General features: G+C 46.6%; 1 protein-coding gene across 13 annotated transcripts in view; it reads left to right on the forward strand.

Moving 5' to 3' along the window:
• The window catches only part of PARD3 (par-3 family cell polarity regulator), a 634,176-nt gene that overhangs the window by 425,292 nt on the left and 195,488 nt on the right, over window positions 1–13,396 (forward strand). For 2 of the 13 annotated variants that reach the window (XM_082847459.1, XM_082847460.1), the window contains one exon: window positions 1,996–2,089. The exons of 10 other annotated variants lie outside the window; for them this stretch is intronic. In XM_082847459.1, the coding sequence (XP_082703585.1) occupies window positions 1,996–2,026 (31 nt within the window). In that variant the 3' untranslated portion in view covers window positions 2,027–2,089. Of the gene's footprint in view, window positions 1–1,995; window positions 2,090–13,396 lie in introns of those variants that run through there. One more of the 13 variants, XM_082847458.1, reaches the window with a different exon arrangement.

Consider the following 13,396-nt stretch of genomic DNA (forward strand, 5'->3'; position numbering starts at 1 on the left):
AATGTCCTTAGTATTTGAGAAGACTCTTAAAGCATTGTTAGACTTTTCAAAACCTTTTTTACCACCTTCCATACCTACTGGATCTAATTATTTGAGACTAATAGACTTGCAGGTTGATTCTTTTATGTTCCCTTTTTTTTTTTTTTTAAATTAACAGAGGGGAATATGGTAAGATTTAAAAATTAGTCTCTTCCTTCCTCTTTGTTCTTTGGAGGAGAATAGGATGTGATTCCCTTAGCAGTGTTGCTTTAAAATACCTTAATCAAAACGGGTATGTGCATATAATTTCTTAGAGCACTTTGTAAGAAGATTGAAGTATAGCTGCCCAACGTAGGCCCGAAGTACAAAGCAGGGGTGTGTGTGTGTGTGTGTGTGTATGTGTGTGTTGGGGGGTGTTGCTATGATTTGTTTCTGTTTTCTGGTTCAGTTATAACAGAAAGAAGAAGGTAAGGGTAAGGGGCATTAGATGTTGGGAGTCTAGCTTTTGAGGCATGTGAGCTTTTCCCCTTTAGTCTTTTGAGGGAATAATAATATGGTATCCTTCAAAAAACAGGCTCACAGGCTCTGCTGCCCACCGTCTCTCTCCCCTTGACCCCAAAACACACACACTCTATTCCCACGCCTGTAAGTTGTCTGTGATTTTGTTTACATTTGATGAGGGCCACATAGATGTACCATATCTCAAAAACTGTACCAGAGGAAACCACGGCACCTTGAGTCGGTATTTTTATTCGTTGTTCTATACAGACGACATGGTTTTCTACTTCGTGCATTGAATGGTAGTCACAAAAACAGTTTAATTATTGATAAACAGCTCTAGGAAAGAATGTTGGGAGTCACATGAGTCACTCCTCTGTTTATAAATTATGGAGTATACGAAGTGCAAAAGCTGCCTTAATGCAAGTTTTTAAATCACAAATTTAAATCTACAAGGAATCAAATGACAAGTGTAAAGTGTCCCGTGTTTGTATGAATTTCTCCTTGTACGTACTACATCTTCTTTTGCCCCTAAGGCGCTCCCATTGCCTTGATTTAAAATGGCTTTGGATCTGAGAAGGCTGAGTTTCTCTACTAAAAAGGTAAACTTGACTTTGTTGATGTGATCGTTCTGTGTGAAAAGTGCAGGGCAGCGTGAGGGTCTGAAATGTGGAGCCTTTGTGTATGTCTGATTCTCGGATGCATGGCTATTCAAATTTAATACTATAAAATATTTCTGAGAATTCTGCAATTGTATGAAATTGTCACCAAAGAGGGAACTGAGTCCGTGCCGTAGAAGGAGAGAGACCTGTTGTTTAATGTTTGAAATGCATCCGTTTTTAAAGGAAGGCAATAGCATCGTTAAGCAGCGTGTTTGTGTGTGAGTTTCCATCTCCAAAATGAAATAATCAATAAGATAATAAACTCCCTTATTTAGGACAATATTCTCAGACAGTAAGCATTTAAAATTATGTATTCCCCTTTTATCAGCCCTTGAATAAGTGTAATTCGATGCTACTTTGCCTGAAAAATTAGAATCGTTTTCTTTTGAATGTCATGGAATTGCCTGCCCTCTGAAACGGGAGGTTCCTGGACGTGACCCCACTCACGCCTCAGGTGCTTTGTGTGGTGCTGTGACACATGATGGCCGAGGGGGCCTGCCGCCCCCTGGACCACTAAAGCAAAAGCCATGTTGCACTGTTACCATTAAAACTGAATCCTCCAGTTACATTGAAAATGATTCCCTGGGTCCCTACAGCATGGTTTTATTCAGTTCTGTACGAGGAAAAGGATAATTTAGTTTGAAAGCTTGTTTGGTTGAAGTCAGATATACGGCTCTGTCCCTTTTTAGAATATAATCGTCTTCAGAACGCAAGCGAACACGATCAGATTTTAAAACTCGATGTCGTAGTCTGGCTCGCACCTTGTAGGCTTTTGAGAGAATAACAAACACGCGTCTCGGTTGCCTCCCTTACCTGTGCTCACTAACCGTGTGTCTGTACCGTGTTTCTCGTTTAGCCTGGCCAAACTGAAGCCCGAGAAGAGATGAGCAACACACGAGAGTCCAAATGTCTTGAGAAGCACATATTGCACAGCTCTGTTTTTTGTTTTTGTTTTTTTTTTGAAACAAACAATAAATTTACTTTCAATGAATTCTTAGTGGCTGTTGACAGACTTTGTTTACGACATCAGCAGTTTTGATGGTTTCGTAACACCCACGATAATCGCTTTGGGACTTTCTTTTCTTGATGTCAAGCTTGGGGGTTTACTGCTTGACAAGGCAGAGAAGTGTTTTTTCCTCTCTTTTCTCGGCCCGTTTTCATAGTGGAAAACCAGAGTTCTCACGGCTGGTGTATTCAGAACTCACCCGCCCACACCCATCGGGCGTGAGGATGGGTGCTTTGAGAGTGCGCAATGTACCGGGTTGGTTTTGTTGTGCGACATGGCAGCTGGGGACACAGGCAGGAGGGGAACAGTCTGCGGGCGATGAGGTGTGTGGGTTGGGATAGTCACCCATCCATCCATGGACCAATGGGCCAGTGTGAAAAGGACTTTTTGGCAAAGGTTCTTCCCTTGATGGGTTACACAGTTTAGACAAAAAAATGGGGTGGGGGGCTGAGAAAATAGATATCTTTGCTCAGGGATGGCTGAACCAGCAAGTTCTTCCAGGGTGAAGAAGTAGAGAGACGTTGGCAAATAATGAATCTGAGGTTGCTGGGACCCCAGGGAGTGAGAGTGCACCCTCTTTTATAAAAACGTTCCTGGCAAGAGCTGCCAGGTGTTGTCATCACAGGTGTGAAAGCTCGTGCAGGTGGATCTCAGACCGTCCTTCCTTTAGAGCAAAGCCTTCATCCACAAACCCCTCATGCTTCATGGCCCCCTGGGATTTCAGAGAAACTGTAGAGTTAGCTCTATCTCCTGAGAATGGTAGAATTGCATCCCTCTCAAAGAGAAATGTGATGATGAAGAGGAAAGCCATGTCATAAGTGGTATGACGTACGGTACTGGGATGGGAGCCTGTGAGAAGAATTCACCTCCGCTCTGACCTGGTAGCAGTTGGCAGCCCGATCCTCGCCCCCTCCCCGGCTGAGCGAACCCTCTGGTGCTGCCAGAAGGAAGCACACAGAACAGTGTCAATTTGCTCACATCAGAAATAGCAGGACGTGTGGGTTTTTGCCTCGGGCCCAACTGCCCTGTGGATTAATGTGACCGGTTTCTTGTTGGCAGAATTGAATGACATCCAGTGCAGCCTGCTGGTGATTCAGGGGACGCAGTTAAAATAAATGTGGAGAAAAATTAGGCCCGCTTAATGAAACACAAGAGCAGTACTTTGTCACGGGAAAGAAGGAGCTGGAAGAGAACGGTTTTGCGTATTATTATTTCCTTGTTTGTCACCTGGACAGAGAACCGGTCCTTTATATAAGTACACCTACTGGGAGGTTTCCTTGGAATAAGTTCTGAGTCTGTAAATCCGTTACTTAGTATATGCTTCTTTTAATTTGAAAGGAAACAGGTTCCCGTTTTGAACAGAGGCAAGTAAGTGCCAGACTGACCTCTTAGCAAAGATGAGCCCTGGGGCGGCTGATGGCATCCTTGGCGAGGACTCTTCTAGCTGAAGCAGAGAGCCTCTGACATCTCCGGCGTGGAAACTGACTGCAGAGGGAGCCGAGGGGCGCCCAGCGTGACAGCCGGGCCTTTCTAAGACCTTTTCTGATGTTCTTTAACACTGCTTTTCCAGAGACCCGCGGCCTGAATACAGAATGCAAGTGTCAAGGATGACACCTACTTTATAGTCTCTGTAAAGCAAGCCTTTACGTAAAAGAAATTTTTGACAGTTCTGAGATGCTAAGTCAATTTCAATACCAGACTCTGTAGAAGATGGCATCTCTTTTCTGCAGTTGATGTGAAAATTGAAGGCTAGTGACTGTTCACTCCTACTAGCAGTGTAAATAAATACCACACACTGTTGAAAACTGCACTAGAAGACAGGCTTGGCTAATGACATCTACCACAGCATAGATTGGAAATATTCTTGCTGAATGTTTTTTGTTACCATTAGAGACTCTCTCTATATCTTTTACATTAAATATCGTGGATCAAGTACATGTTATTCCTAAATGGATTTTTGTCAAGCCACAAAGTATTATATAAAAGTAACTGATCCTTTCCAGCCGTCTTTTAAAGAATTCCCTGGGGTCGTGACCTCTTACATAAGTGACTGTTGGATGGGTTTCTTCGGACCTATGTTTAATAATGGCCAGTTTAGAAACAAGAGAGTAAAACTGGGTTAGATTTCCTATCATAGTGAAATAACCTATGGTCTCCTGTTCACCTTTCTGCTTACATTTTTTTTTTGCTTTTTAGGACGGATGAGCCACCCATGCCTTAAGCTCAGGCCAGTCCCCCAGAGCTGTCTGATCCTTTCTTACTTAGGCCGGGGCGTCGCTGCAGCAATTCTTTCTTCTCTCTCCTGCACCCTGATGCTGGCCCTTCCGTCCTGGATCATCTACTCTGTCCTACCCTCCACCTTAGAGAAAAGTCTGTCTTACCCTACCTCCCCTTCCAAGTACTCCCTCATTTTCCCACTTCCTCCTTTCTCCTTTAGCAAGCCCTGGGATCAATCTCTATCTGCTGCCTCCGTTTTCCTGTTCTCTCTTAAACTCCCTTCAATGAAGCCTTCGTCCCCCTTGGCTCCCTAAAGCCTGTTTCCATCCGGCCGCCAGTGGCCTCTCCTGCTGCGTCTTCCTGCTGTATTTGCACCCTCTCCTCGGTCCGCGGGACCCTTCGGTGTGTGGATTCCTGTTCCTCTCCGAGATCACCCTGCCGGGGTCGCCTTTCTCCCTGCCCACCCCGTCACTGTCTCCTTTGCCACTTCTGGACCTGCCCCGTCCTCCAGATATTGGAGTGCTCCAAGCTCGGGCCTCAGTCTCCGTCTGTTTTCCTCTATTCTGCAACACAGAACGTTTGCATTCTTAGGAAACAGAGCCTCGGGGCTCTAAAGACAGTCTGCTGGCGCATGACTCCCAAATTCACATCCCCCGCTCGGGCAGCTCCTTTGAACTCTAGATCAGCTGAGGCTACCTCTTCCCAGGCGCCTGAAACCGAACGTGCACGGCTCAGGCCTTTCTCCGGATTGTTCCTCTCCGTCTTCCTTTCTCACGTAATGGCAGCTCTGTTCTTTCAGTTGGTTGGATCCAAAAGCTGGCAGTAGTCCTTGATTCCTATTTTTCCTTATACCCCGCGTTTAATCCGTTACGTACAAAAGCAAAGGCCCATTTGATCTGTTCTTGACACACCTCTGTAATCCTCATGCTTTTCGGCATCCCCATCCCCTCCTGGATTGGGGCAGTAGTCTCCCAGCTACACTCCCTGCTCCTGCGCTTGCTTCTCTTCTCTATATTCTGAACTTCGAAGCTAGAGTCACGGCACGTCCCTCCTCTCAACCCCCAGTTGGCTTCCAGGTCTCTCAGAGTGAAAGAGGAAATCCTGAGTCTCCCATTGGATGCTACAGGATCCACCCCTCCCCCCAGTCCCTCGGACCTCATTTTTTCTACTCTCTGCTCTGCTGACTTCACCCCGACAACCCCGGCCTCGCTTCCCTGAACTGCCAGGCCCTCTCCAGCCTTGGACCCCACCCATCCCTCTACCAAAATAATCTTTTCTCAGACGGTCACGGACGGGTTCACTCTTGGACATTTAACATCTTCACTCAAGTGTCAGCTTTCAGGAGGCTTGTCCAGCACCGCAAACTGTTCTCTCTCCCACGGGACACTTCCTGCCCCACTTCTTGGCATTCTTTTTCTCCTTTGCACTCACCGCCCCCTAACATATGATCCATCCCACTTACCTGGTTTGATAAAATGTCGACAGTGTCAGGGACTGTTAACCCCTTTTTCCCTGCTGCATCCTGTGCAGACTGCCTGGTGCATCGTCAGTGCCCAGGGAATGTACAAGATGCCTGCTAGCCCGGATCCCCCAGCTCCGCAGTGCGGAACTGCCGGCAGTGCCTGCAACAAGGCCTGCTCAGAGCAGCGTCAGCGATGACCCAAGGAAGCCCGTGTGAACGCGTTCCAGGCCTCACGGCCTTAGGGTTAGAACGCTGAGGTGGAAGTCTGTGCCCTTAGCCCTGAGAGTGCATGGCAGGCCCTGGGAGCCTGGCAGAAATGCAGCATCGCAGGCCCCACCCCACATCTACTGACATCAGAATCTATGCTTATCAGCCCTGGGGAGCCCTGTGCATGTTACTGGTGGAGAGGCTGTCCCTCCTCCAGCTCCCAGAGTTTGCCCACGGCATCACCCTCCCTGCCCGCAGTGGAAACGGGCTTGGGAACCGTCCTGCCGGGCTGCCTTTCCTTCCCTCGGTCCCGTCGCCACTTCCCGACCAGAGTTTCTTCAGCTTCCGTCAGACCACGGCCCTGAACCCTTGTCTCAGGATTGGCTCCTGATGAAGCCCAGACTAAGATAATGTGTTTGTTGTGTGAACAGATAAAGAAAATCCATAAACTTGCTAGAGTAGGTGGTGGCAGTGCACGTGAGGAATTTTACCTGGAGTGGTTTTGCATGTTACGAGTAATGACCTTACCTGGAGTGGTTTTGCATGTTACGAGTAATGACCGAACCAGGGCAGGGCTGCTTGTTTCCGCCTTTGGGAGATGAAATCACCTCCCAAGTTGGCCTGTGGCTGAGGGGATGGTCCCCAGGGAGCAAGTCTTTTCATGCTCCTGGAGCACATCATGTTCTTTGGTTTGTTGTGGAAGTGACTGTTTTGTCTGCTTTTAGTAGTCATAAATGATTTAAGGATTTTCTATTCCATCAGACTTGCAAAAAAGATGATACAGTTTCCAAGTTAAGTCGTCCTGTCGGGCAGGCCCCAACCTTCAGTCTGGAGGCAGTATGGTTGCGGGGTTATAGGTTCAAACAAGGAGTAAGTGTTAACATTACCCTATGGATGTCTTCCTAAGCCTCAAATGTCAGGCTCTGGGCAATGGCGTAAGATCCTGTCCCTAAAAGAAGTCAGAACCTTGGTTTTACTCTCCACAATTCTCTGAACAGCTGCCTCAGAGAGAATTACCTGGTGGCTGACCTTCCCCTTCTGGGGGCCACACCCACCAGGTTTAGTTTACAGACTGCCCCACCCCTAGGTGGCGCTCTGGAGCTTTTCCCTCCCAGCCCCATGGGGCCTGGAATGGTCCTGACCAGTGTGAGGTGTGGCTTGACCAAGATGAGGACATCTCACCTCCTTCGTTTCTCCTTCCACAATGTCTGTAATGTTTATAACTTATCTTTCACCTGTATTGAAAACAGCGTCTCTGTTTCTCACGATCTTTTGGTCTATGTTACAATTCCAGTCCTTAAACAAAGAAACTAAAGGAACAACTTTACATTCTCTGTCCACACAAAGGAACAGAGACTTTGAACTGAACTGACACAAACTAACTGGAAAATATCCCCACTTTCTGTCCTACGCTCTCTCCATCTCAGCTCTTCCAGTTAATTTAGAGGGCTGTCCATCCGAGACCACTTCTTGGCCCTCCTTTCTGATTTTGGGGGTGATGGGCTGGTCGGTACAACTTTAAAGAGAAGAGCATCCTTTGGGTGGCGTGCGGTCACTGAGCCCTGGGGGCGGTGGACAGGCTGCCCAGAGCACTATTCCCAATACTCCTTTAAATCCTCAGAATCACCTTGTCAGGTAGGTGCTCTTTTTAGCCCCATTTTGTGGATGAAGAAACTAAACCCACAGGTTGGGAGAGGTGAACTAGTTACAGAGGCCACCCAGTGGGTGAGGACGGGGCCACTGAGTTCGAAGGCCTGTCCCCCTTTAGGGGCAGGTTTCCACCCCTCTGCTGGGCCACCCGGCCTCCTCAGCCTTTTCCTGTGGGTTCTGCTGCGCCAACCCCATGTGGGAGCTGCGACGGCTGTGAAGGTCGTCATGTGAAGTGGCCACTGCTGCTGCGTGCTCTGAACATGTAGACCCCTGCTGCTAGCCGGGAAGCGTGGAACTTAGTACCTTTGGAACCTGGCTTTTGTTCCTATTTGATTTCTGAAGCTTATGCTGTCTGTGGTCCTCTCTCTCTCCAAAACAATTCTTAAGGACTCAGGAATTTTACTGTTAATTAAGAATTACCAGTTGCCACATCCCCTTGTCCACAGCTGACCCTCAAACTGGAACACTAGTGACGATGATTTTGAAAAGGCTTTCCTCCTGCTCTACTCTCAGGATGGCCCCCTAGTCCTGTGAAGGCTCTGACCTCCTTGCTGTTTTCACACCTCATTTCCCTTCTCTTTCTACACACCTTCGCGATGGATCCATCACTGCTGTCTCGTTTATTTTTTTCTATTAAAATAATTGTGAGGCTATTCGTCCTTTCCTGGGAGTATGCTCTCAGCGTCGACTTCCTCTTCTGAGCCTCCGGTGTTTCTTCTGCCCCCTCTGTCTCACCCACGCCCCATCCCTGCCGCCCACATCAGCACCTGCCTGGCCCTTGGATGTGCTCAGCCCTGGGGCCTCCCCTGGGAGGCTCTCCCGGCTCCGTGCCTCCTGCCTCGTTTCCTCCACTACTGTGTCCATCTGGGATCCTCATCCCTGGCATTGCCAGATTCCCACTGCTGCTTGCAGGGAAATAATTTATCTAATTCCTGCTTCTATAACTGACTTTAGCCATCAGGAGAGCATCTCAAGTGTACTTTTGAATTCCTAGAATTTCAGGTTTCTTTTCTTTCCTTTTTAATTTTATCTCCTTTTAAAATATAATGCCAAAAACTTTTTTTTTTTCTTTTTTTTTTTTTTTTGCGGTACGCGGGCCTCTCACTGTTGTGGCCTCTCCCGTTGCGGAGCACAGGCTCCAGACGCGCAGGCTCAGTGGCCATGGCTCACGGGCCCAGCCGCTCCGCGGCATGTGGCATCTTCCCGGACCGGGGCACGAACCCATGTCCCCTGCATCGGCAGGCGGACTCTCAACCACTGCGCCACCAGGGAAGCCCCCGAAACATTTTTAATTGAGAAAAATGAGAGCATCTCCTTTATCTCAGTATAGGTTGATTCTGGAACAGTTTCAGACAGGTACTCTAAGAAGAGGGCGCTTTTCCTTTGGTGTGTCTCTGGAGCCTAGCTGCAGCCGCTTGGCAATGGCAAAGCACTGATAACCACTTGTGTAGAACACTCTCTACTGCGCACCCAAGCTGTCCTAGGCATACCCGGGAAAGGCGGTTCCCCTGAAATAAACTTGGTGTGATGTGTCTCCACATTCAGGTAAGTATAAATGAGCAGTAAACCTCCTGATGGGCCATCATATTTGATAAGTAATTCTATTAAAGATGAACTTTCACAGCTTCTTTGCAAACTGGCAGGTGAGAGTGGAGATCTGGGGCCAAAGAAGTCTCGTGAAGGGCAGCGCGTTCCCTAGATGGTCTTCGGTCAGGAAAGGCACTTACCTGGTGGGGGGGTGTGGCGTGGGCCTCTGGTCCCGATGACTTCTTTTTTGTAGTTTATTGAAGGACAGTTGATTTACAGTGCTGTGCCGGTCTCTGCTGTACAGCGGAGTGACTCGGTTATACACAGATAGACATTCTTTTTTTTATATTCCTTCCCGCTGCCTCTTAAGGGAACTGCCTCTTCCTCCCACCGTATCCAGTGCCCTCTCTGTCACCCCGTCAGCTGTGCTGTCGGGTGACTCGGAAGCGAGTGCGGTAGGTTTGTGCAGCCACGCCTCTCACACAAGAGTCACCTGGGCAGTGAAATGAATTCTGAGTGTTTCACTCCTCACCTGGAAAGAATTGTTTCCAACCATGAGGGGGTGGATTCTTTTCAAGTCTGTTTATGGAGCGTGTGTGATTCTTCGGTAACTGTGAGGTAAAAGCTTTAATCCACACATTCCACGAATACTTGCTGGAGGCCTGCTCCAGGCAGGCTAGGCTCGACGCCAGGTGCGCGGGATTGTGTGACGGGTGTAAAGGGAGCCCGAGGGGGCCCTGGGCCTCAGGAGGGGGCCTGTAGGGGTTGAGGGGGGCTCAGAGAGCCGGTGGGCCCAGCCCGGGAGGCAGAGTCAGCCTCCCTCCAGAAGATGACCTCAAAACCGAGGTCCTACAGATGTTGTGACTTATGTATCTGAAGGCGCTTTTGGAGGAGAAGAGGAGTTTTCATCAGAGGGATTCAGACTCCTTTGATGTGATCCTCAGCGAGAAACACATACGCGCCAACAACTCCAGTAAACATCTTGCCGTCTGATCCCTGCCCTTCCTCCTCGTGATGGGCTCTAATGCCGAGAGGCACCAGAGTATAGAGCTTGAGAGCCTGGACTCTGACGTTAGACGGCTCGGGGCCAACTCCCAGCTGTACCCTCGGCAGCCTTGGGTTTAGGGCAACTTCGTGAACACCTTTGTGCTTTACTTTTCTCAGTTGTAAAGTGCGGATCATAATGGTAGCTGCTCCCCAGGGTTGCTTGGAAGCTCAAGTGAGCTGATATGTACAAAGCACTTTAGAACCCCTCCTGGCCCAAAGAATGCGCTATGTAAATGCTAGCTGTTGTAGTCATTATTATTGTTCGGTAATTCCATTTTCGAGAAAAATGTTGAGTCCCACCAAATCAGTTTTACATCTTTAATGGGTTGCAACACCCTATTTGAAAGATGCTGTTTAGGTGGTAGAAATCCTCTAGGTTGGCAGAGGTGTGGGGGGAGGAGCCTGGAGGCATTTGAGAAGCAGCGTGGCTCATCGTGAAGGACTCATGACTCAGGACCTTATCCTGAGGACGCTGGGAAGCCTTTCGAGAGAATGACTTGATAAAATTTACATATTTTTAGAAAATTATAATTTTTAATTGTAAAAATTAAAAGGGCTGAACCAGAGAGAACACAGGAACTCTGTTAGGTCTCTGTTGTAAAAATCATGGCCAGAAATGGTGGTGGCCGAGGGGACAGAGATACAATATACATTTCTCAGGAGGAATGTAGGCGACTTGATTGTTTGGTTAGATATAAAAAACAAGAGAGAAAGAACAGTAAGAAATAATTCCATGTTCTGGCCTGATCAGCTGGGTGGATTTGTCACGTGCAGACAGGAAAACCCCAGAAGAGGATCGTATCTGTATACTTGGAGGAGGAGAGTGACATGTTGAACCTGGTGTTCACTTATCTGCAGGTAAAAGTGGAGGCGACAGAGGCAGAGGAGGGGGAGGCCTGGCGAAGTAGAGATTTGGGAGCTGAAGACAGAGAAGGTGACTCTGAGCCCGGGGCAGTATCGGTGGAGGGGCTGCCCGGGAATGGTGTGCAGGGGCAGAGGCCAGAGCTCTGAGGACCCTTCAGATGCCCGGGGCCTCAGCGTGGGGATCAGTTGGCAGGAGGAGATGCTGGTGATCCAGGAGAGGCCGCTGCAGAGAGAGGAGGAAAACCAGAAAAGTGTGGTTGTCAAAGCCAGGGCAGGAGTACGTTTCTTTTTTAAAAATTATTTTATTATTAAAGTATAGTTACTGTATGGTATTATATGTTACAGGATGTCAGCATAGTGATTCACAATTTTTAAAGGTTCTCCTCCATTTATAGTTTTTACTCAATATAAACTATTGGCTACATTCCCCGTGTAGTACAGTATATCCTTGTATCCTATCTTACACCCAATAGTTTATACCTCTTACTCCCCTGTCCCTAATTGCCTCTCCCCGCTTCCCTCTCTCTACTGGTAACCAATAGTTTGTTCTCTATGTCTGTGAGTCTGCTTCTTTAAAGAATGAAATTTTGCCATTCGCAGCAACGTGGATGGACTCGGAGGGCGTTATTTTGCTAAGTGAAATAAATCAGACTGAGAAAGACAGATACTGTGTGATATCACGTAGATGTGGAATCTAAAAATACAACAGACTACGAGTGCATTTCTTACTCGTTAGAAGGATGTGCTCCCACCAAGGAGTCACAAGTGCTCATGGCCTCGGCTCCATGGGAGCTGCTGACGTCAGGAGGTGTCCCTGGACCCGTGTTGAATGGTGACCGTTGTTTCGTGCTGTACTTTAGTGTCTCTTTGTGATGCCAGTACTGGCAATCTCCTGACGCTAATTCTTGTTCCAAGTTAAGGATATTATATATCAACTCCTGTTTCGGAAGCAAAGCTCTTTTTTTTTTTTCCCCAACACTCTCTACACAAGCACAGAGACCTGTGCCAGATTTCCCTGTTTTTGAGCAATAGAAATGATGTTTTAAGTGGCATGTTAATCCCAACTGCCAATTTTCACAAAGGTTTGTAGAAATTAGGATTCGAGGAATTAATTTTTTTTCAGTAAGTTAATACCAAAATATAACTTGGAAGAAAGATGAATAAAATGATGAAATGGTTTTGTTGACTGTGGAATCGCTCTTTCCTTCGAGGTGGGAGAATTTATCGTCTCCCATCTCTGTCCTGTTCCCTCCTGTTGGCAGTTGTCGGGTTGCTGCGCACGTGACCCGAGCGGGTGGACCCTGGTGACTCAGATGCTACGTGACAATAGGACCCTCCTCCACTTTTCTCTCCAAACAAGAAAAATCCTGAGGTCACATAAATTGCTTGCTTCATCAAAGAACCAGCTTTAAAATTACCTTGTGTGAAAGATTTTTTTTTTTAAATATTGTGACATTTTAACCATTATGATACATACATACTCAGGAGTCCTCATTTTCAGACTGTGCTTTCCCAGGACGTATTTTCCCAAGATTCATGAGTGCTTCCGTTCCCGTGGCTTCAAAAAAAAAAAAAGAAATTTTTTTTTTAATAAACTGTGATTTGCAGATATCTTTGTTTTTCAAGGCAACACTGCTCATGTTTTATGTTCCATCCAAGGGGATATGAAGTTTTGGCTATGTTCAAGCTCTTAATGGGTTTAGATACTGTTCAATTGGTATATTGAGCATGGCCGTGATTTTAGTTTATTGCCCTTTCCTGAAGGGTTCCTGGCTGTGCTCCGCTTATATACATCATTTTTAAAAACCTTTTTATTATTTTTTATGCATTTTTGCTATCATGAATCATTCTGTGTTTTCTGTACTTTATAGCCATTGCTGCATTCAAAAACATTGCAACTAGATTTCTTTCTGGAAATATATTTCCCAGGAAAGTGTAGAATTATATGTATTCCCTGCTGTGACACAATTTTGACTTCTTTTATATTTTCAGTAATAAGGTATTGTAAACTAAGTAATTTTTTAAAAGCAGAAAATGTAACTAGTTAGCTATTGTTTGGTCATAGTTAGAAACCAGTACAAAGCTTTAGAAGGTTATTACTAAGATTTTAGATCTGTCTTCTCAACTTCAATGAACAAATAGAAAAAAACTTATATAACATTTTTCCTATGGAACTCTTCTCTTGAAAGGTCCCATATTTAAATATAGTTTTATCCATATGGGTCTTATTATCTTTACTGTCAAAGTTTTACGCTTTTTCTCTTAGAGTAGACCCCC

The sequence above is a fragment of the Leucopleurus acutus genome (assembly GCF_964270905.1).
Source record: "Leucopleurus acutus genome assembly, chromosome: 1".
Lineage (NCBI taxonomy): Eukaryota > Metazoa > Chordata > Mammalia > Artiodactyla > Delphinidae > Leucopleurus > Leucopleurus acutus.